Source organism: Vespa mandarinia, chromosome 24 (genome assembly GCF_050613455.1).
Source record: "Vespa mandarinia isolate Hongniang chromosome 24, ASM5061345v1, whole genome shotgun sequence".
Taxonomy (NCBI): Eukaryota; Metazoa; Arthropoda; class Insecta; order Hymenoptera; family Vespidae; genus Vespa; species Vespa mandarinia.
Genome location: NC_140833.1, coordinates 1941920 through 1967500, shown reverse-complemented (window position 1 = coordinate 1967500; position 25581 = coordinate 1941920). Strand labels below are relative to the sequence as shown.

General features: G+C 27.7%; 4 protein-coding genes across 12 annotated transcripts; 2 read left to right on the top strand and 2 right to left on the bottom strand.

Moving 5' to 3' along the window:
- Window positions 1-2381: 2381 nt before the first annotated feature.
- Window positions 2382-10809, bottom strand: rho-4 (rhomboid-4). 4 transcript variants are annotated; one of them, XM_085663805.1, is made up of 6 exons: window positions 5671-5795; window positions 5253-5279; window positions 4396-4474; window positions 4133-4321; window positions 3737-4065; window positions 2382-3653 (listed from the first exon to the last, which is right to left on the bottom strand). In XM_085663805.1, the coding sequence occupies exons 3-6, from the start codon at window positions 4453-4455 to the stop codon at window positions 3134-3136; spliced, it is 1098 nt and encodes a 365-aa protein (XP_085519931.1). In that variant the 5' UTR covers window positions 4456-4474; window positions 5253-5279; window positions 5671-5795; the 3' UTR covers window positions 2382-3133. The 4 variants fall into 4 exon arrangements, with proteins under 4 accessions (XP_085519931.1, XP_035723843.2, XP_035723844.2 ...); XM_035867950.2 differs by lacking the exons at window positions 5253-5279; window positions 5671-5795 and adding an exon at window positions 10393-10809; XM_035867951.2 differs by lacking the exon at window positions 5671-5795 and having other exon boundaries at window positions 5253-5433.
- Window positions 8428-12154, top strand: Mks1 (Meckel syndrome, type 1). 2 transcript variants are annotated; one of them, XM_085663804.1, is made up of 4 exons: window positions 8428-8638; window positions 9660-10359; window positions 11135-11490; window positions 11619-12154. In XM_085663804.1, exons 1-4 carry the CDS (start codon window positions 8562-8564, stop codon window positions 12022-12024), a joined length of 1539 nt encoding a protein of 512 aa, XP_085519930.1. In that variant the 5' UTR covers window positions 8428-8561; the 3' UTR covers window positions 12025-12154. The 2 variants fall into 2 exon arrangements, with proteins under 2 accessions (XP_085519930.1, XP_085519929.1); XM_085663803.1 differs by lacking the exon at window positions 8428-8638 and having other exon boundaries at window positions 9446-10359.
- A 239-nt stretch (window positions 12155-12393) lies between these two features.
- Ptip (PAX transcription activation domain interacting protein) lies at window positions 12394-18081 on the top strand. Its single transcript, XM_035867949.2, has 9 exons — window positions 12394-12644; window positions 12861-13045; window positions 13177-15698; window positions 15822-16266; window positions 16385-16569; window positions 16660-16901; window positions 17035-17304; window positions 17392-17596; window positions 17792-18081. The coding sequence occupies exons 1-9, from the start codon at window positions 12549-12551 to the stop codon at window positions 17863-17865; spliced, it is 4224 nt and encodes a 1407-aa protein (XP_035723842.2). The 5' UTR covers window positions 12394-12548; the 3' UTR covers window positions 17866-18081.
- A 1493-nt stretch (window positions 18082-19574) lies between these two features.
- LOC118442608 (serine protease gd) lies at window positions 19575-24669 on the bottom strand. Of its 5 annotated transcripts, none has more exons than XM_035868440.2 (7): window positions 24553-24669; window positions 23711-23950; window positions 22618-22842; window positions 22083-22248; window positions 21296-21796; window positions 20468-20835; window positions 19575-20011 (listed from the first exon to the last, which is right to left on the bottom strand). In XM_035868440.2, the coding sequence occupies exons 3-7, from the start codon at window positions 22831-22833 to the stop codon at window positions 19742-19744; spliced, it is 1521 nt and encodes a 506-aa protein (XP_035724333.2). In that variant the 5' UTR covers window positions 22834-22842; window positions 23711-23950; window positions 24553-24669; the 3' UTR covers window positions 19575-19741. The 5 variants fall into 5 exon arrangements, with proteins under 5 accessions (XP_035724333.2, XP_085520079.1, XP_035724332.2 ...); XM_085663953.1 differs by lacking the exon at window positions 24553-24669 and adding an exon at window positions 24385-24484; XM_035868439.2 differs by lacking the exon at window positions 24553-24669 and having other exon boundaries at window positions 23711-24144.
- Window positions 24670-25581: the final 912 nt, after the last annotated feature.

Sequence of the window (25581 nt, the reverse complement as noted above, 5' to 3'; positions counted from 1 at the left end):
TTCATCGTCATTTTGAGATCATCTATGTTAAATTAAAAAGGAAGAAAATCCTTATTGTATATACCATATATACATACATATATATAACATAAAACATTACATATACATAAAAAGAAAAAGAAGAAGATGAAGAAGAAAAAGAAGAAGTTAAAAGTCGAGGCACTCAAATCTCAGTTCCCTCCTGACTACTTGTATCATAATTAATGAAAATTAAAAATAAATAAAAATTAAAAAATAAAAAAAAGTAAACGAATAAAAAAGTAAAAACCATAGAAATAAAATGAATGTGGAAGTTGAGTACGAAGCTAAAGATCGCATAAAGTCTACGAAGTTTCTAAAAGAATGAAAAATACTACTATCCATTAATACTACTAATTACTACTACTATTACTATTACAACAACAACAACAACAACAACAAAAACAACTACAACAATAACAACAACTACAACAAGAAACAATAATACATGAGGAAGAAAAAGAAATCAATTGTGACTATTATCTATGACAACGCTATTAAATGCGAATTATTAAAATGATAAGGATAATACACGAAGAAAAAAAAAATAATAAATAAATAAATAAATAAATAAAATAACAGATTATACAATTAATAGCGAGCGAGAAAGCATACCACGCCTACAGTAAAATAAAAATAAAAATAAAAATAAAAATAAAAATAAAAATAAAACCACGTGTAGCATACACGATAATACTATTATTATCAAAATAGTTCAATGTAAATTGTTATTTTTGTTGAAATAAAAATCACCTCCGTTATAACGATGAACATAACCTTGTTGGCCTTTAATTTTCGATCATCCATGTTTTAATAGAATTTATACGTGTGTACATATATATATATATATATATATATATATATATATATATGTATACACACGTATATGTATATATAATGCGATTAGTTTCAATAATTTTACGCGCGAATATTCAAAATTTACATTACGACAAATTACGCGCGAAATTTAAAACTCCGAGAAATTTCAGTTCGAAAATAATAATTGATATTCATACTCTCTAAATAATAAATAATACGTTTGATATAAATTAAAATTTAAAAGCATAAGATTTAAATTTTCTTCGATAAGACTTGATTTTATGATCGTTCTATTTATCGGTTTAATATTAAAACAATTTGTATATAGTAATTTCGCGTATTTTCAATTATTATATTTTATATAAACAAATGCGTATCACAAATATACACATAAATAAATGCAGAACATAACATACTATATAATTAGTTATTAAATACTGTATAATTATTTATTTCAGACATAAGTGTGCGTAATTGCATTTCTTGCTGTTATAGTTGTACAGTAAAAAATATAATATTATTATAAAAAAATTCATGTTTTAATGTCAAAGTTTTTAAGATAACATTTTTCTGAACGAATTACAAAAGTCTAATTTTCTTTCTTAAATTGTATATTTTTACAAAAAAATTACACGTCTACATTGCATTGCATAGGATAAATATATATATATATATATATATATATATATACATATATATATATATATATACACACACACACACATATATATGTATGTACATATGTATATATGTAATTTCTTATTTTTTTATTTTTTCATTTTAAATAAGGCACAAAATACTTCTAGTCCATAGTATTAATTTGAGTAGAAAAAATTATATGAAAATAATTGATAGAACAATAATGTTGTTTATATGATAAAAATTATTCTTTCATTTGTTTTTTCTTTTTGTTTCTGTGCGACAATGAAAAGTGTAATTATCCTGATATATAAGCTATAACTTAATTATGACTTTTTTATTTTTGGTTCAGGTGTAGATATTACCATGTCAATATATATATATATAATACTAGTAATTAAAATTATTATTATTACTTAATTACGTATATATGTATTATTATTATTATTATTATTATTATTATTATTATTATTATTATTATTATTATTATTTATAAAAAAAAAAGAATTCTCATCTGTTACATGTGCGTAATAAAAGAAAAATTTTTTTTTTAATTCAGGTACATCAGGTAACAAACAAATCAGAAGCCAATGAAATAAAAAATATATATATATAATTTTGAAATGTCTAGCTACATACAACTATTATATATAACTCAGAAAAAGGTATAGGGAATTACTTATTTCTTTAAAGTATAGTAAAATTAAAAAATTTAAGCAAAATATTCTTATTGATAATATAATTAAATTATAGAGATAAATGCATATATATACATATATATATATATATATATATGTATTTATATACATATTATATGTGTATTATCATGTTTTGTTAAACTAAATTAATTCAGTTGCATATAAATCAACAAAACATGGATTATAAAAAGAAAGAAAAAAAAAAAATGAAAAGAAATAATACTGCTCCTCTTATTCTATATATAATTGTTTTTCATATGTTCATATGATATAATAGATCAAATTAATAATTTACTTTTTTATAACAGTTCGTTACACAAAATGTATTTTTGTGTGTGTAAAAATTCAAGAGTAATAATATGCTTGTACAAGCGATATATAAACAGAAGAGGTAGCGCTCTCACATGTGCAATACGCAAAATTGATTGTAGAGAGATAAATAATACATTAACTTTACCACAGGAAACGCAATTAGAAATTTGTAATGATAGTAAGTGATTACTTGTTTCACAATGCTCATCATAATAACATTGTATATCACAGTAGATCTTGTAATTGTGTGTGTTTATCTTAAATGATATTTTATATATATATATATATATATATATATCCATAATACAGGAAGTCATTAAAGCAAATTAATTTTGTTCATAAATATGTTTGTGCTTCTCTAACATGTCGTAATCGATCAACTTCAAACTTGAACAATTTATAATAGTTTTATTATAAAATATTTTTCGCATAAAATTCCGTATAAAAAGGAATTTTTTTTTCTTTTTTTTTTTTTCTTTTTCCCCTACGCAATATATGCACTTTGTACTGATTCTTGATTAGTCACATTTTTTGAACAATTTTAATTGAGATATTACAATAGTCGTTTATATATACATATACATATTTATATATATATATATATATATATATATATATATATATATATAAAAGGCATTATTCTATTTTTATAATTTTTCATAATAAGAGGGATATAAAATATTCCACAAAATAGCTGCCGTCATAAGTACTGTGTATGTAACAATACTGGCCCACCAAACGACTTTTTCCCAAGTTTTTACTTCCAGATTACGAAGGACATTTATACCAACAAGAAGTCCAGCTACAGCTCCAGCCAAATGAGCTACATAACCAATCTGATTGTTGGATTCTACTACAACGTAACGACTATATATTGCTTGACCTACGTCAACTGTAGTTACAAGTAGGAACACTAATAATTGAAGAACAGCGAATTCCATTTCTGACCAATTCATCAGTATCGTTGCTACATGTGCAGTAATTAATGCATACACACCACCGGATGCTCCTGCTAAATAAACAGTAGGATCTGAAACCGAAGTTCCAAGAGATCCAGCTATTACACCTGCTATGTATATAATTAATACTCTCCACCATTTATGAACCATTTCCAAAGGTATGCCTAGCATAATTTGCACCAATAAGTTAACGACCAAATGTAGAACTCTGTATGATAAAATAATGATCTCTTTTTAAAATCTCTTTTATAAATAGGAAAATTAATCGATCAACATTAATAATAAACTTACCCGATATGAACAAACATATATGTCAAGTACCTCCATGCTTGGTATCTTTTATGAGGATCATAAATAAATAATGTTGCTGCTGGTCCATCCATGGAAAGAGACTTATGTTCAACTACATCGTATAAAAATAAAATAATCTCTAATACCGATATGATTATCATTGCCACAGCAGGTGGTCTACAACTATATTCTTCTTCGTATTGACCATCAGGGATATCACTAGAAGTTTGAGTAGAATATTGTACAGCGATTGGTCTTTGAGGCACCATTGAATGTACATAACGTTGTACAAGATGACCAAATACTCCTTGCATATCTTTCCTATGTATCTAAAAATAAAGTTCTATAATGATATTCTATCTAATAGGATTATATTTCTAATTAATAAAAACATACCATAGCTATAAATTCTGGATATTCTAAATATCCAGAATCATCTAAATCAGCTTTACGCATTATTATACGAACAACATTAGCAGGAATATCATTGGAATATGCAGAAGCTCGTATCATAGCCTTCAATTCTTGATAAGAGATTTTTCCATCTTCATCTAGGTCATATTTTTCAAAAATAGATTTCCAATGCTAAAAAGATTCAATCCACAGATATATAAAAACAATTAATAGAAATATTCTAACTAGCATGCATAAGTTCTTACAGTATCATTATATTGTAAAGGAATAGTTATTCCAGTCTCTCCTTCTTGATTAGTCGTCATCCTGATCAGTTTGAAACTTCTAAAACAAATAGAAAAGGAAACAAAAGAAAAAAAGAATAACAAATAACAAATAAACAAACAAACAAATAAAATAAATAAATATAAAAAGAAAAAGGAGAAAGAAAAACTTAATATATAATACCACTCAAGTAACAAAATTATTTTATAAAATTGATTCAACGTAAGCTCAAATAATAATCTAAAGAGTAAAGTCATTGCTCTTTACCAAAATTAATCACCAGTGTAACCAATCTCTATTACAATTAAATGAATATCCCATGAAAAGTGATTCGACAAATTCATTTAGCTTTGAATCATCGATGAGGAAAATTAATAGAAGGAAAAAAGCAAGGAAAAAAAAAAAAAAAAAAAAAAAAAAAGGAGAAAAGAAGAGAAGACAAAATTGATGAACAATTCCTTATTTTGAGAAAAATTTAAATTAAAAGAAAAAGAAAAAGAAAAAACAGATACCTCTAGATTTGTATGAGCTCAGGTGAGTGAATGTTCTTCAGATACGACTCATCGATGTCAGAGTAAACTCAAACGATAGATAGCTATGATATCACACAAAGTAATATTGTATATTTCTAATCTATCTCTTATCGCTTTCATAGAGAAATGTGTTATGAGTACACAGAACAAGTATGATGACGACGATGACCACAAAGACAACGACGACGACGACGACGATGACAATGACAACATAAACGACGAGAGTAAATGTGACAATATGATTTCATCAAAAAACCACGATCCCGTGAACGCGTTTAAGAATCCATGAAGAATAAAATAATTACCTTTACAGTTGTGTCACTGACCCCTGTCTGTGTTGTACGGATGAAACAAAATGTTCAAATAAGTTTCATTCATTCATCTTTCACTAATTGTAAAATTACTTTTTTAATATTCGAAATACAAAAAAGAAAGGAAGAAAAAGAAAAAAAAAAAAGAAAGAAAAAGAGAGAGATATTCCCATTCGAGAGAAAATTCTTTTTCTTTTTCTTTTTTTTTCTTTTTCCTTTTTCTCTTTTCTTTTTTTTTTTTGTTTTTTTTTGTTTTGTTTTTTTTTTACGATCAAATCAAATAAAAAACTTTTAACTTGTAACGTCGAATGCTACTATTACTAATGCTTCTTTTACTGTTACTATCGCCAGTGCTACAACACAACAACAACACAACAACAACAATAATAACAACTGCATCGATTCTCCTTACTATGTGTCACAGAGTGGACGACTATTATTCGACTTGGCCTTCGCCAGGTGTGCCTAACAATAACTCCCATCATTTCGTATTTCATAGATAGAGGTCAAGAAGTTGAGACTCTATAACTGTTAAACATTACGTAACATGTACTTTGTGTGTGTGTGTGTGTGTGTGTGTATTCATATATATATATATGTGTATATATATAAAAAAAGAAAAAAAGAAGCATGCTTATTTTCAATTAATATAAACACAGGAAGATTGTTTGAAGCATAGGTGTATATAATATCGTTAGATAGGTAAACTCACGATTTATTTTAGTCCGCGCTTTCTAGTTTAGAGGGAGTAAATAACGATGATAGTTAGAAAAGAAACAAAAAAAAAAAAGAAAGATAAAAAACCCGGCATCATATTTATATATATATATATATATACATATATATATATATATATCATATCACTATTATCGTTTATAAATAAATATATCACTTTTTTTTTTCTCGCGTTTTATCGAGATACTCCTTTTTCATCTCGACAATTTTATATCTCATATAAACGTCTTCGGTGATATCGATAAAGGTGCGAAGAATTTAAAAAAAAAAAAAAAAAAAAAAAAAAAAAACAAAAGAAAGAAAGAAAAATGAAATAAATAAAGGAAAAAAAAAAAGAAAAAAGAAAAAAAGAAAAGAAAAGAAAAGGAAAGAAAAAAAAGGAAAAAAGAAAAGGGTTTCGCGATTAAGACATTAATTTAATTTCGTTAAATTCGCGAGGACTACTTTGAGATTATCTCTCGTAGAACACGTAGAAAGCCAACGGGACAGAACGGACAGGTCTTTGGCGAGGAATGCAATCGGTTTTAAACCGGTTTTACGTCGATTCACTTCTTCTTATTCTTATTCTTATTCTTTTCTTCTTGACATAAACCGAGAAAATTCTTTCGTTATGAAAATACATAAAAAAAAAAAATAAATAAAAATAAAAAAAAATAAAAAAAAATAAAAAAAAAATATGTGTATGTGTGTGTGTGCGTTGTGTATGTGCGCGCGCGCACGTATATGTGATATATATGTAGATCTATCATGTTTTGATCTGTAATATATATAAATCTATCATATTTTGATCTGTAATATATATAGATCTGTTATGATATATATATATATATATGTATATAAATTGAGAACAAAATAGAGATTTTAATTATGTATGAATATAGGAATAGATAAATATAAAAATTTTGGTGAAAGTATGTTACATTGTCGATAAAAAAAGAAAAAGAAAACAGAAATGAACGTGGGATAAACTCATTACTCATCAAAGCCGGAACTATGACTAGCAATACTATGATTGTTTACACTTTCATCTTTTTCGCTTGAACGATTTCATTCTCTCTCTGTCTCTCTCTCTCTCTCTCACTGTTTTTTTTTTTTTTTTTTTAATTGAAAATCGTGACATTCGAATCTGAATTTTAATTTATTTATTTTATTGTAAATATAGTAAGTGTAATATAAATTATATTAGATGTTTATGTATATATAGTGCTATATAATATAATACATATATATATATATATATATGTGGTATAATAAAGTATATATGAATTATATTTACATAAAATCTTCACAAATTGCAATATTGCAATCCCTGCAGGAGACTAATAGGAGAGATTAGAATGCATCAGTGTACGCAGGACTAATGAAAAGAAAAATAATATAATAAATAAATAAATAAACATAAAGAAAAATTAAAAATAACTTATATAAAAGGTATAAAATTTTTTATATATTATATTTTTATATCATATCATATACAATTAGTAATTATGAAAGTGATCCAAGTCTTATAATTATTATTTTGGAAATATTTTGACATTTAGATATCTCTTTTTTTCTATGATAACAAATTATGTTTTTTCTATGATAAAAAATTATGAAGAAAATGAATATATTTATTATTGACAAAAAATAAATCTTTCATATGATTTGAAAATTTTAATTACAATAAAATAAAAAGCACAACAAAATATGTCTTTCAATATCTTAAATAACTTGAATCACTTTCATAATAACATACTGGCTTGATTTGATTTAATTTGAAATTGATTTTTTTTATTAGTGCACTTCATAGCATTTATAATTCTAGAAATTAAGTGCCGTGTTAAAGGTGACAATGAATTGCTATCTTTAATTGTCTTTTTTTTTTTCTTTTTGTTTTTTTTCTTTTGACCAGTATACTTCTGGCATAACAATCATAGCAACATTTAATGGCTATTTTTAATTCACATTCTTTTTTTTATATCGTATTGATTTATTCTTAGCGTTATACTATTGTGTAATAGTGAAATTACCTTGCAGATCATTGTATTTATATGATAAAGTATCATTTAAAAGGAACAAAAAATGGTCTGTTTTATAATTAAAATATTATTTTAATAAAGTAAAGAATTTGACTATCTGTCTCTCTCTCTCTTTCAGTCTTTTTCTTTTTATAGGATATTTTAGATGCAAAATAATTCTTAATATATTCAGTGCCTTTTGAATATTCTTATTCTCTCTGAGTTGTATATTAAAAAAAAAAAAAAAAAAAAAAAAAAAAGTTCATAATTGTTGGACAATAAGATAATGATTAAAATCAAAAGTCGTTGAAAATTTTCTTTTAAAATATATTTATAATGTTTCATTGCAATGAGAAAATATGAAACAACAAATTCGATTCGTCGAATGAATCACACAGATCTCTTATTTTGATTGTAACGTTGCTAAGCAACGATTAGGATACCTTTGCTATTCTCTTGTTTACGACTATACTGTTTTTCCTACTAGTGCACAGACGCCAATAAAAAATAGTTCGAATTTTTTTTTCTTTTTTCTTCTTTTTTTCTCAAACATATTAGAAAAATTAAGATGGTGGATATTCAAGGTAGAAGAAAGATTGCAGCGAGTTATCGAGTTAAGCAACCTATATGTAACTTTAAAATAAGGTACATTTTTTTTATATATACACACATACACACATACACACATACACACATACATGTATTGGATTAGTCAATAAATTATATTAAAATTTTCAGTATTTTATATTGATATAAATAATACTGTAATGTATTATAGTATATTTTTAATACTTTATTAGATTGAATCTAATAATATAATAATTAATTAGCCAATAAATAATTTCCTAATTTTCTATAAGAATTATTATTGTTTTTATATATATATATATATATTATTTTTGAATTATATATTTATAATTTATATATATTTATTTCTATATAATTGGATATTTATTATAAATTAAGTATTCGTACAGTAAGAATATAATATTCTCATTTCTATTTATTGATCAACCAATGCATTTGTATATACATATACATATATACATATATACACATATATATATATACGTTCGTTAATTCTTGTTTTGTCACGAATTATTAACAATTCTCATAATAAGAATTTATTACGTTAGGTCTTTACGTCGCGATAGAACATTCCCTGTTTGCCTTGAAATTTGAAAGGATCCTGTCACGGATATCCTACGATGTCTAGACAATTAAACGAATACATGCGTATAATTCTCTCACGACCGATTAAATGTTCTCTCATTTTCTAAATAAAAAAAAATAAAAAAAATAAAAAAATTATATACACACGCACATATATATATATATATAATTTATTAATTATCAACTTCGTGCTCATTGATAAAATGATATCAAATGAAATGTTTTTGGATAATGAAATACTTGGAATAACTTTCGTTAACGTATGTAAACCCAAAAAAAAAAAAAAAAAATAAAATAAAACGTAATATTTCTCTTTTAACTTTTGCAAGCAAAAATTTTGGTTTGATTTGATTAAAATTGAATTGGCCAAGAAATATAAGATGAAACACAGGCCACGAGGAGCAAAACAAGGAGGGCCATCTGGCATGAAAAGAGAAATCGTTTCTTATACTCCAGATCGCATTTATTTCGATGGAAACGTTTATTGTTTCAGAGTTAGAGTCGCCCAACAGAAATCTTTGCTGGCCGACTTGTTCGATACCGCGAACGATACAAGAGATTCGAATTATTTGGAAGAAGACGAACGTATTTTTAGATGGCAAGAGAAGATCTTCAGTCCCTTCGAAATTGAATTTTACAACGACGAAAAGAATTGCGTTAACGAGTTACAAAATGAATATCATGAACTCATCAAGGAAAAAAATTTGCAAGGCTCGCGTTTATATAATTATACAGAAACTGATACGTATTATCCCAATGAAAATCTGCTTACGAAGCCTTATCAATCATATTTGTCATTTAAAAATCAATTAGCATTACCGGCAATACTAAATCGTAAACCGTTTACACTTAGATATAATAAAAATGTGATCGATGATAGAATCAATGATAAAAGAATACGTTCCAATCATTATTTTTATATGGAACGTAGTACAATGTATATAATGATAGATTTAAGTAGAAAGGATAAAAAAGATTTGTTTCATTCGTCTGACATTGATATGGAAATTCTTTTATGCAAAATAACTTATGATAAAACACATAATATTCTTACTATGTATCCTGATTTTACTACTGATGAATCTTACACGCTTACAACTGATAATGGTATTAGATATGATTATTGGCTTGAACATATTTCTGAAATACAAACTACATCGGATTTGGAACAACAACAGGAAGAATTACGACAAGTATGTATGATTTAATTTTAAAATAGTACATACCCCACATAGGAAATTTCTGATATTTGTCTTATCATTCTTTGCGGATAAAACATCTTTTATTTATCTATTATAACAATTTCTTTTTAATATTTCAGTTTTCCACAGTATAATAATCAAGTTTTATATTCTTATAACACAGTTTCCACAAAGAAATGTATACATTTTTTCACTGATTCTTTAACTAATTCACAAAATTTATTTCATTTCTTTGCTTATACTTTTTTATTGAGTATTTAAAAAACTTAGATTCCTTCATTAAAGTCTTCATGTTCCAGAGTTTATAAAAGCAATGTAAAAGTTTATTATAGATAAGATCTACTTTGATGATCAACCATGTTAACCAGTAGATGGTCTACGTTTGACTGACTTTGATATTTCTCTGAATGTTTCCTCCAACACTTTCTTTCACTAATGTAAATGTTCCTAGTGCTGGATCAGATATATATATATATATGTATATATATGTATGTATATATATATATATGTATGTATATATATATGTTGGAGAAGGGGTATAACACACACTTTACTGTTTATATCCTTCTAAACTGACATCATTACTCACACATTATTACAACTACTTGACTCATGCTTGGTAGAAAATGTATTGTCTTTAGGTAATCTTATTTATAATGATTACTCTTTTATATAATTAATGAATGTAATAAAAATATATTATATTTTATATCTTTTTACAAGTGAATTTGTTTCTTTCTTTTTTTTTTTTTTATTTTTTTTTTAGGAAATACAAAAACTTTTGCTGTACAAAACTGCTGAGATACCTAATGAAATAGAAGTAACGGTTCCAAACATATTACAAATTTTTTTAAACATAAACATTGTTTCTGCACACAATTTTTCTTACAATGGTTTATTTATAACTTATTATATCGTACTGCCAAAAGATTGGAATACTAAGGAAAAAGAACGATTAATTGGTAGAACACAAAAATCTTATTTAAAAGATAAAACTGCATACTTTGATTATATCATGGATATATTATTGGATTTACATTTAAATGTATTAACTAAAAATGATACCATTACAAAATGGCCATCTTTATTAATATCTGTAGCATCTCTTGATAGCTGGACCAGGTATATATTTGCTATTAAAATATATATGTATATATATATATATATATATATTATCTTTAATATCATTATATGCTTTTCTAAAGAATCTAAGTTATATAAATCACATGTTGAATTGTTTTTTTATATAGATATCGTATAGAAGGATATGGAGTGGTACCTATATCGTTATCGCCAGGCACACATGAATTATCTATACCCACTTGGAGGCCAGCAGGGAATATTGTTGATTCCCTTCGTCGATTTTTTACAGGTGGTACTTACGAATTGGAAGATATTACACATTGTGGAATTCCATCAGTACATGAGAGTGCGACGTTAGACAAATCAAATTTAAATGTTGTATCGAGTGGTTATGTTAAAATAAATATTAACATTGTTCATCGATATAATGTAAATACAATTAATACAAATTTTCAAAGTAAATATTTTGAAAGAGAGAATGTTAATACGCTCATGAATAATGTGGAAAATGTTTTTGAACAGTTTAAGGCAGCTAGAGAACGTATGTTACAAATTAGAAATGCAGATTTATGATTTTATTCTATATTCTTAAAATTATTTAATATCTTGTATAGAAGTATATATAATATAAATTGACAAGTAATACGAAATAACCTATGAATTTCTCATTCTTCAAATCGTATAATTAATTGAAAATTATAATTAATACGAAATATTAGAAATTAATATAAATTCAAGTAAAAGTATATATTTAAATACTGTAAAAATTAATATATTATAAAATGAATTTTATCACGTTCGCAATAAAAATACGAAGTACGAATGTTAAAAGACCTTACAAGATCTGTGATTATCCATCGTCGTCGTAGTTACCAATGTGAAGTTCTTTCCTTTTGACGGTGGCTCCACGGTGTTGTATTAATATGTAGTTTCCCTTCTTAGTATAAGACATAACCTTACAATCATAATAATAACAAAAGCGTCGCGGCGAACTATTGTTATCAAATATCGCGAAGTCATATTTTACCAATGTTTCATGGTTTATGTGCAATATGTAAAATATAAAAAGTAAAATTTTCTGTAAAAATTTTGTGAAAATGGGCGACATACGAGCCGGTCTTGAGGAATTAAAACTCGACGGTGCTCTGTTCGCCAATGTCAAGTACTACGTCAGTGGCGAAGGAGATCCTAAGGTATGTTACAATTTCGATATTTATATTATTGTTTCATCGATACTAACCTATTGAATCTTTATATATCGATATATTTAGCTCAACGATAAGTACGATGTATAAATGTAAACTCTACAATTCTAATCAAGATTGTAATATATAACTTTAGAGGTTATACATTCGCATTTGTCGACATTATCAGGCTGTTAACTGAACGGCTCATTTAAATACTTATAGATCTTAAACTTATTACAAGAAGGTGGAGCAGAAAGATCCAACTATTTCAGTGATTTTGTTACACACTTAATAGCTGGCTATGATGCCCTTGAAAATGATATATCTGCAGCTAAAGATCTCTATGAGATTCCAGCGGTTACACAGAATTGGATACTATTTTCTGTTAAATGTAATAAACTCTTACCGTATCCTTTTATATATAATAATTTAAAAAAAAATTCCTTTGATCTTTTATAGAAAGATTTTATAAAAAGGATCTTACCTTTTACATTGTTTTTCTACATAAGCTTTTCCCTTAATAGTTATATGTAAATAGGACACATTATTTTTCCCCAGAAGAAAATCAATTATTTTCCAATGTACGAGCATGTATATCCCAAGTAAGTCGGGCAGATAGTAAAATACTTTGGGCAACGATAACGTTACAAGGCGGAAAATGTCAGTTACGTTTAGATAGATATTGTACCCATTTGATTACTGGGAAAGCTTCTGGATTGAAATATGATGCTGCAATGAGACATCATATTCAAATTGTTACTCCTGACTGGGTGACTGAATGTTGTAAAAAGGTTGCCCTTGTCAGTGAAATAGAATATCATCCAAGATTGCTTATTTATCCATCCCCAAATAGTTCTACAGCAATGATCACTGGCTTCATGGATGAGGATACAGAGAATAGTGCTGCTCAAGAAGAGCAGGACAGAACAAAAGCGGTATTAGAACAATTGAAACAACGTATGCCGTGGAATCAACCAAGTCCACCTGTATCTTCTAATACATTACAAGTACACAACAATGCTAATCATACTGCAACAACTGCAACATATCCAAATAATGGGCAAAATGCAGTTAGTTTGCAACAGCAACAGCAACATCTTCCACGTTCTGTTGCTTCAACAAGTTTGTCTAATGCACCTCCAAATGTTCCTTCCATGTCAGATCAAAATATTATCAATCAAACAAATTGGATGCCTCAAGCCTCTCAAACAAATAATATTACGCAAATGAAAGGGATCTCATCACAAATACAGCAAGATATACCTCCACAACAGCAACAACAAATAAATATGCAACATCAAATGATACAACAGCAGCAGCAACAGCAGTTAACACAACAGCAACAACATCTGGCACAACAACAACAACAACTTACCCAACATCAACAACAGATGCAAACATATACACAGCAGACACTTTTGAATCAAACCCAGGCTCCACAATTACCACCTCAACAACAGCAAATTGTAAACCAACAACAGCAGCAGTTAAGTCAACAAACGTTAATTCAACAACAACAACAGCAAATAAATTCGCAGCTATCTCAACATCAGCTTACACCTCAGCAGCAATTATTGACACCTCAGCAAAAACAGATGAATCAGCATCAATTGTTATCACAGCAGCAAATGAACCAACAACAACTTTCTTCTCAGCAAGCACAGCAGCAACAACATTTACCTCAACAGCCACAACAAATTCCTGTGCAACAACAATCGCAACAAGTACAATTAACTCAACAACAACAAATAGTTTTACAACAGTTACCTTCTCAGCAACAACTTGGTGCACAACATCAATTGAATCAACAACAACCAGGACCACCACAACAACTGACAACTGAACAGAGACAACAACTTATTTTATTACAGCAGCAACAGCAACAACAAAAAATACATCAAATATCTCAACAATTACAACAATCTGCACCTCAAAGTTCACAGCAATTTGTTATAAGAGATGGTCAGTTACAGCAGCAGCCACAGAATCAACAATTAATAGGTCCAAATCAACAAGGTTTTATAGTTCAAAGAGATGCACAATGGCAACAGCAACAATATCATTTGCAATTGCAAAGGCAACAACAACAACAACAAATTGGCCCACAAAGACCTGGAGGACAATGGACTCAACAGCCACCGCAACCACCTAGACAATTGATTCAATTAGATGCTCAAACGCATCAGCAATTACAACAAATGGATCCCCAACAAAGAGCACAATTCATTCAAAAAATTCAGAAACAACGAAATTTATTATTGCAAAGACAAATGCAAAGTCGTCAGGCCCAACAAGGCTCACATATAGCTGTAATAAGAAGTCCTGGAAAACCAGGTCAACCAGGTGGTTTACAATGGATTCAACAGCCACGTCCACAGATGATGGGACCACAAATTGCACAGCCACCAGGACAGAAACCTGTGCATCCTGGTGTACAACCTCCTGCTTTAACGCCTATCAATTCTTCTAATCAAGTTATAGTACAGAGCGGGCAAAATGTACAAGCAGCTCCACCTTCTCAAACAGGACAAGCATTTCAACAGAATCAAACATTAACTCCTCAGCAAATAGCACAATTACATATGCAAAAACAACAACAAATGGCGAGACTACAACAATTGCAACATTTACAACAGCAACAGCAGCAGCAACAACAACAACAACAACAACAACAGCAGCAGCAGCAACAGCAACAACAGCAGCAGCAGGGAGCTCAGCAAGAACCACCATTAACACCTTTATCAAATAATACCCCAATTCCTCCAGATCAGCAGCTTGTAAATGCTAAAACAAAAACTGCATTGGCAAACATGTTAACAAACAGATTGCAAGGTGGTGCAGCAGAAGGTAGTGCTGCTGGTCAGTTAAGATTAATGACTGCACAGCATAGACCACCGCCTCCACCTTCTCAGGATCCTCAATTATTAGCAGCATATCAAAGAAGAACTTTAGGGAACATAACAAATGGTGCACCAACAGGTGCTCCTATGAAAATGCAATATGCTCCTGTTATGCAACAACCTAAAGCTCAGTTTTATGGCCATAATCCAAATTTAAAATGTAAGCATATATTATTTTTTATCAACTATGTTAACCAAGCTACATATATATATTTTTATTATATTGCAATAATTTTTTTTTATATAAAGTACTATTTTTTTTTATATGTATATATATTTCTAGTACCACCAGATTTATTTTTATTGGGTTGTATTTTCGTAATCGTTGAGTACGATGTTCAACGTCCTAATGAAGTATCAGTTTGGAAACAAGTGATTGAAAGACATGGAGGAGAGGTGGAACCGCAATATTGTACACGTGCCACGCACGTTCTCGCAATTACACAAAAGCATCCAACAGTAGTGCAAGCATTACGCGAGGGAAAACGTTGTGTTAGTGCTCATTGGCTATCCGATGTTGTTAACAAACAACAAGTATTACCTCCATGGCATGCTCTACATTTCCCAACTCCCTTTAGTTTAACTGAACTTCCATGTGCAAAACAAATTGTATCTTTGTCTGGATTTGAAGGAGAAGAACGAGCAAAAGTAAAATATATGTTAGAAGCGTTAGGTGCCAAATTTACAAGTTACTTTTCAAGACATAATACATTGCTCGTATGTAGAAGGTAATATTTTTGAAAGTGTAATGAAATAGAAAATATTAAAATAATTGGAAGCTTATAAATCAACATTATTTTTTTTTTTTTTTTTTTTTTTTTTTTTTTTTTTATAATAAAATTTCAGACCAGATGGACAAAAATATAAAAAGGCACGCGAATGGCAAACGGCAGTAGTAAATGCACAATGGTTAACAGATTTACTCTGTGGACAGACAAGTGCATTGCATCAATTGGATAGCCCAAAATATCAACAATTCAGTCTTAGTAATCCATTTAGATTGGATTATTCATTAGTCCCGCATCTTATGGGTAAATTAAATAATAGATTGAAAACACATAAAAATTCCTTTTAATGTAATTAAAATCAATGAAATATTGCATACGTTCAATTTGTTATAGCTGCATGGAAAATGCCAATTAATATCACGCAAGAATCTTACGACAAAGTTAAGCAAGTTGGACAGGGCCCAAATTCTATAAGAAAATCTAAAAAGCCACGTTTGGATGTACCACAATTAAATAAAGATCCACATCTTTTAGGATTAGATGAACCAATAGTTGTTAGTAATCCAGATCCACCTCCACCAGATAAACAACCAAGGATTTTATTTTCTGGTATTAATCCTAGAAAACATGCCAAGGTATTTATATATATATATATATATATATATATATATATATATATATATATATTTATATATAATCAATGATATTTGATTTAATCTGTATTGATGATTCTCGATGAAAAATATTTAGAGTAATTAATTTTTACAGAGAATTCGTGAATTAGGAGGTGCTCTTGCAGCTGGTTGGCAAGATGCTACACATCTTGTAATGTCGGCACCAATACGTACTGTGAAACTATTGTGTTGCCTTTCTCGATGTAAATTTATTGTTACGTTACAATGGTTACTTGATTGTTCAGCAAAAAATACTTTTTTGGATGAGAGCGGATATCTTTTAGGTGATGCAGAATTTGAAAAAAATTTTAATTGTAATATAGAAAAGGCTTTGGCAAGCCCTAATCGGGGTACAGTACTTAAGGTAGGATAAAAGAAAAAAGAAAAAAAAAGGAAATAATGGAAACGTTTAATTGACATTTGTTATAATCATTGTCATTTTTTAATTTAGGGCAAAATATTTTATGTAACACCAAGTGTTATTCCATCACCGTCAGCTATTGCGGAAATAATTGAAAGTGCAGGCGGAATAATGGAAAAGACACGAAGACCTCTTACACAAATACAAGAGATGAATAGTACCAAATTAAATTACATAATTGTAACTCATGAAAATGATCTTCACCTTCTTTCCGACGTTTTACATGCTAATATCAGTGAGTAATATTTATAAAAAATTCAATAATTATTATTATTATTATTATTATTATTATTATTATTATTATTGTTATTATTTTTTTTTTTTTTTTTACTTTACTTTATTATTTTTTTTTTATTTTTATATATATATGTATATTTTGTTCTTTATTTTTTTTTATTTTTATTTTTTTTTTTTTTTTTAATATCCTTAGGTGTGTTCAGTGCAGAAATTGTCTTAGGAGCAGTCGCACGACAATACTTCCAAGTTGATACAAATCAAGCATAAAATTTATGCGGTTTTCGAAATGCACTGCATTTTAATCTCTGCCAGGACATATTAAAAATCATCTATGAGTTATTTTCTTCGAGGATTGAGGATTTTACTTACCTTCTTAAATGGGACAATAAAGAACATAGTTTTATGATACAGAAGACATTCTTTTTCATACATGTTTTAGTATATATATATATATATGTTACCATTCCTTTATTATTAATTAATATTCTAACTTAGATTATATTTAATATGTATTTTTTTTTTAATTATTTGCTTTATTGAATTTTTATGATAATTAAATAGAAAACGTATATATACGTATACATATAAATGCTTTTGTTGCTTCAAGATTAAAAACAATAATAATAGATATAGGCCCTTAGAATAATAATAGATTTTGTTTGGAGGAATGGTAGCATATATTTTTTATGTACTTCCATTCTCTATACCTTATACCTTTTATCCTATTATTGGGGAAAAAAAAAAAAATGAAAAAAACAAAAAAAGAAAAAGAACAAAAAAAAAAAGAAAAAAAAAAACTATAAATCTATTTTATATATTGTAAACATAACATCACTTATATGTATATCAATTTATTTTAGGATTAATAACTAAAATTATTCATAGATTATTATAAGAAATGATTTTCAAGAGGTGAGGTCTTTCTTTCTGCACATATATATAAAAAAACAAAAAAAAAAAGTACTTAATAACTACACGTATGTTATTTCGCTATAAATCTGTCTATAAAAGTGTATATTTTGTAATAAACTTGATCTTTTTAATCTATCAATTATGGAAATAATGATCGATCCCATATTTAAAGTTTCACCTATGTGTCCTATTATCTTTGAGATATTATATTTGAACGTAATCGGGATTAAATTTTTATTTTTAATAACACGAATAGAAGAGAGACAAATTGATTTTGATAAAAATATTATGGAATTGAAATCAATGAGTATTTTCGTTAAATAAATATATTATTCCTGTAAACAAAGATCATCAACAATGCGAACAATTGCAAAAGAGTTAAATAAATTATTTTCGAAGAGGAAGAAAATGATTTGGTTTAAGTCACGAATATATATGATTTACATTAATAAATATTTAACGAAGAATATAATGCTATATAGTTAAAATAAATTAAGCAAAAGAAAAATAATTCTTTTTACATATCTATGTACAAAATTATGTATTGACGAAGGGTAATAATATAAAGGATATGTAAGCTGATATATAAAAGCTATTATAATATTCTTTGATATAACTAATAAGCCTTCTATCGTTAATAATAAACTCTATATACATAATGAAGTAAGTATACGCGTGAAAATTATCTACTCTGGTCATATAAATATATATATATATACTTTATACTTGTATACCTATTTTGAATATTATTGTCAATTGTATAAAATCAATCAACCATATTTTGTTATTTTTAATTTGTTAATGATTAACATATAAGTGTGTATGTATGTGTGTGTGTGTGTGTGTGTGTTTGTATGTATGCGTGTGCGATACTGATCACAGAGGTAGCTGAAAAAATGTAACAAATCTAAAAGGAACAACGTATGAACTAATGATTATGAAAGTATTCTAATTGTAAATCATTTGAGTTATTAAAAAATATATTTTATAGGATGCTCTGTTCTTAAACTTTTTTATTTATTTCTTTATAAATTAATTTTTAAAAGTATTATCTTTCACAAGAATAAAAATATATATATTTATTTTTTCTATATGTTGTCATCATAGAAAATGATAATTATTAAATAATTCAAATACAAATATTATGAAAAATATATGAATTAGACTGCTTTCATAATCTCCAGCCCATATCATCTGGATTTACTCGATTTTTGTCTTATCAAATTTAACTTCACAAAGTTATTTGCAAACGTATCCAATCTAAGTGTTTTGCTACGTCGACGTAAACAACATAATGGCTAAGGTCACAGGACATTGTACTTCTATCTAAAATAGAGCGTGAAACAACACCACGTAATTGATAACGTCCATCTGTTTTACGTATCACCAAACCACTTCCACTATCACCATTACATGGTCCAATACCATTTCTAGAACCAGCACAGAAAGTACGATTGGATGTAAAAGCGACAAAACCTGCATTACTCCAGAGACAATCTTCCTATATAATAATTGAAATTCAATTAATTAGCCATATATATATATATATATGGTGATATAAAATAAAACTAATTGGATCTTCCTTGTTATTTATCTGCCACTATTTTGATATCCCTTTCTCTATTGAATTTTTAATATTTTTTACTTGAAAAATTATCTAAATAAATATATAATAAATATATAAATATTTAAATTACACAAACATATATATATATATGTGTGTGTGTGTTCTATTCTAAATTTGTAATAAAAAATACTAAAAATTTTAACATTACAAATAATGATAACAGGCGGATAACGGAAAAAAAAAGATCCAGCTAAGCTATTAATAGTCAGTCATATTATAAAATAAAATTAAAAATAAAATATAAAAGTATAAAAGATAATAGTAAGAAAATTTAATATTAATTTATAATTTTGTTAAAAGAAAAAAAGAACAAACAAAAATAAATCTTACCTGAGATACAATTGGTACAATGGCCATGTGAGGATTAGTCAAGTATTTACCAAATTCATCTTGACCCCAACCAATAACATATCCCTTGGATCCAACGATATCACGTAGATCATTTGATCCAGACCAAAGACAAATTGGTTTGATAAAATCAGAAAATTCGACTGGTTCCCACAATGTTATTACAGCTAAATCAGCATCAGCAGTTGGATCTTTAATATCACCCTTGTAATCTGGATGTAATTTGTATTCTTTCACTTCTCGATTAACCGATCCTTCTTCTCTCCAATCTCGTAAACGATAACGTCCTAATGAAACGAGCATTGTACTGGCTGGTAAGATTACGTCATCTAATCTTGTACAATGTGCCACTGTTATCAAAGATACAATATTAATGAAAATTAAATCCTCGAATTAATTATATTAATTGTCTTTAATATAGCAAAAATTTTGGATAAATTTTTTTAGAATATATTAAACTACGTTGTAACGTATATATATATATATATATATATATATATATATATATATATATGATGATATAAATAATTAAGAATTATCGTAAAACAATTAGATCTGATCAATTTTTATATTTTCACGTTATGGATCGATAATTCTTAAATGGAACGTTTTTATTAAGAAGAAAGAAAAATTATCTTTTCAAGGATACTCTTAAAAGAAACAATTAAAAATGTATCAATTCAATTTAAGATTTGTTCGATCAAATGATGACAAATCAAGGATAATTAATATTCAATGAAATGATCAAAAATTATCAAAAATTAAGAAAGACAAATCGTTGCGATTATTATTGTAATATTAATGTAATACCTGTAACAATGTGCTTATTCGTAACCAGAGTACCAGTACAATGAAATTCAAATTGTATCTTCACGACAAAAATGGCGACCAACCAAGGCCATTGACCTGGAGTTGTCTCCAAACCTTTGGCTATTAAAGGATTAATATTGTTATCTGGGATATTAACACGACCACAGTTGTCATCGCCGTTATCATTCAAGGGTTTGTTTTCTGAAAACATTTTGCTTGGTATTGGGAATAATGGTGGTGATGGTTGTGGTGATGGTTGTGGTGATGGTCGTGGCGGTGACAATGATGGCGGCGGTTGTGGTGGTGGTGGTGGTGGTGGTGATGGTAGTGGTGATGGTGACTCTTCTATCAATGACGGAGACCAGATTTGATTGAACGGTATAAAATCATTGAAATTCGGTTGTGTATTAAGATTGTTTCCTTGATTAGGTGAGATAGTTAATATCCTTGGTGGAAAAAGCGTATGTTCCAAAACAATGGATGTCACGATTCGTCCCAATGCTGCAAGATAGTTTTATTAAATAAATAATATGTATCAAATTTAAAAATTTCTTTGTTAATAATTCTATGATTAATTGTTATTAATCATTTCCATTTCATACAAATGTCCTATTAAGGATTTAATTATATAGACGTATAAGATTTAAAAATTACAAGAATTTTTGTATAAAGAAATTTTTGAAATTTACTGTTGTTCAATTATATTACAATATTGATTGGAGTGCAAAGATTTAATTATCAAACAGATCACTGATGATTGATGATGATCAGTGATATAAAAACTTACCACGCGGACCACTGCAGTATAGTTGTTCATTGAACCATATATTTGTTAGAATCGGTAATGGCTGACTTATTGGAAAATGAACTAAATAAAATAATGATCTTCCCTCTTGAACGGCTCTAACTGATTCTTCTTTTGATTGTGCCAATTCCAATCGTCCGACATATTTCTAAAATAATGAAGATCTTATCAATTGGATTTTGTTAAATAATTGATCGGTCTATGATATTACATTTTCAAGGAAGTTCATTTTCTAGAAATACATTGTACATTAAATTAAAATTTTATATAATAAATAATAATAATAATAATAATAATAATAATAATAATAATAATAATAATAATAATAATAATAATAATAATAATAATAATAATAATATATAAAACATTTCAGTTTATAAAAAAACTATTTTATAAAAAAAGAAAAAGAAAAAAAAACAAAGAAGAAAAGATAATAGACGATACATATTTTCAATGACGTCGATTTATTGTTTCTTATTAAAAAAAAAAAAAAAAAAAAGAAAAAAAAATACTTTACCGATGGTAAAGACGTTGCCACGGTTAATTCTATTTTCAAATGCAACGCCATATTTCTCGGTGGCCATGGTATTTCCACTTGTCCCATATCCTCGAAATTATTGTTACGTATATAACGAAAATATTCCGGGCATGGTGATTTGACGGCCATTACTCCATTTAACAAAAACAATAGATGATGGAGAAGAAATATAAGCTTTGCAATCTCGTTGATCATTTTGTTAATCTGTGGTATAAGATAATAGATAAAAATTATTTTAATTGAACGATCGTACAATAAAACATAACGAATACACGATAATAAAATGATTTATTTAAAAACATTTTAATAAGATTTATTTTTAATAAATGTCATATGAATTTCTAAGAGGGATTATTTCAAATGACATGATTCACAATATAAAACTGAGACTTTACAATGATTTGAGATTATGATGATAAATTTATAATAAATTTTCTCGTAATTTTTCTCATAAATTTCCCATAAGCGAAATGCACTAAATCGATGGACAAGTTTAAATATATATATATATATATTTTTTTTTTTAAGTATGAAAGAAAACCTTTATATAACAATTTGTTTCATAAAACTATCCTTAGTCAGTGATAAACTGAGTGAAGAAAAAACTGCTCCTGATGGCCTAAAGATTTTCTGACAAAAAAACAAATTGTTTCGGAATAATAATATTGAAAGAAATTAAAGAAAGACACATTAGATACATAATAAACGAACAATTAGATCGATTATTAGATAATTATCAGTGATATGAATTTTAATAGATTTTTTACGAATAATATTATTCTAACAGTTTAATTTGTTAATAAAATATCTTGTTCCCCCCCCACGATGTTGATCAGTTTAATTTTAAGAATATGTTTAATCCCTAAGTAGTAACACTTGTTATTAAACGATAAAACGCCACATTTCTTTCTTTTTTTTTTCTTTTCTTTTCTTTACTTTTGCTTACATATACCGATATATACAAAAAGACACAGAAAAAAATCAATAATATAAAACTCAAAAATATAAACACGAGCAAGCAGTGATCGTTAAAGACATTGATAGAAGAAGATCATTATTCATCAGTTTTTACCTTAATACGATAATTTTTGTTAAAAGGACAGTGAACTTTCGATAGAACTAAGAATCATATTATAATTTCAGAACAATTATAATCATCATCATCATCATCATCATCATCATCATCATCATCATCATCATCATCATCGTGGTCATCATTATTATTATCCTTTTTTGTCACATGTTCAATTTTTAGTAATCGTCAATAAATAAAAACTCGCACCAAAGTAACTCTCCTTTGATCCTTTCTTCTCTAATATCACAGATTAAAAGAATAATTTATTGTACGATAATTTTTTCAATTGATATCTATCTCGTAATTTAGATCATTGATGTTGATTATTTAGATCGAACAAAATCCTTTTAGACATTGTCTACGATACACACACACACACACTCTCTCTCTCTCTCTCTCTCTCTCTCTCTCCGTTAAGAAACATCAACTGAAAACAAGTTCAATGTCGTTTGGATATATTTATTTTTCTCTTATCCGAGGGAGAGAGGGAGAGATAGAGAGAAGGGATAAAAATGAACAGGAGAGAGAGAGAGAGAGAGAGAGAGAGAGAGAGAGAGAGAGAGAGAGAGAGAGAGAGAGAGAGAGAGAGAGAGAGAGAGAGAGAGAGAGAGAGAGAGAGAGGGAGAGAGGGAGAGAGAGAAGCAAAGATTAAAATAAATTTGAATTTTCACCAAAACGTTGATAAAGTCAAAGAGTATATAACACTGTTACATCGTAGAGATGCATTGACGTTTCCTTTGTACTTGAAATTTATTTATTGCGTTTATAAATGGATATGTAAGTACACTGCTAAAAAAAAAAAAAAAAAAAAGAAAAAAAAAAGAAAAGAAAAAGGAAACCTGGTAGCACTGGTAATAAATATCTTCGAACGAGTCACTATACGATTTGTCGTCGATCAGATTGACGAGTGTCAAACGAATAATGATTTAAGTATATAAGTAGTTACTTCTTCTTCGTATGCGTAAGATAGAAAAGATGAGATCAAGTAAGTCTACTTAAGTCTTACTAATGTTTTCTTTTCTCTCTTTCTCTCTCTCTCTCTCTCTCTCTCTCTTTTTTTCTCTCTCTTTTTCTCTCTTTCTCTATCTATGTATCTCTATCTCTATCTCTCCCTACCTTTATTTCTATCCATCTTTTTCTATCTACTTCCACTTTGTGTCTATTTATCAAGATAAAACGATTAAGAAAAATTTGTAAAATTTATTATAACTTTGATTATATTATTTGAATATTATTCTTAATATTTCAATTGAATTCTATCATTTTTATTAATATTTTAATACAATGACGATGATGTCAAAATGTGTTCTCTTTTTATTTTTTTATATCATTTGCATTTAAAAAAATTACTATTGCCATTATTGTTCTAATTATTTTCAATGAAAGAGAGAGAGAGAGAGAGAGAGAGAGAGAGAGAGAGAGAGAGAGAGAGAGAGAGAGAGAGAGAGAAATAGAGAGAGAGAGAAAAGAAAAATGAAAATTTCTCCAAAGAAAAAATAGAGGAAAGTAATAATTCTTTTCTTATGTCGATTACAACATCTTTTGCCTGACTCATACGTTCATGTACTTACGTATTTATTTACGTACATACATACGTCAGGGAATATACCTAGAGGGAAAAAAGAAGAATCCGATGAGTCCTCAAAAATCTATTACTATTTTCATCGGGGATGACCCCTCCAATTCTTCGTCTCCTCTTTCTCATTTTTATGACGCTGACAATTTTTCATATCCTTCCTTTTCATGTCCTAAAAATAATTAACAAATGATTCCTCTTTTACAGAGATGTTGAAGGGAGGGAGGGAGGGAGCGGTGGTGGGAGAGAATCGTTGTATAAGAAATATTTAATATTACCGCATAGTTATCTT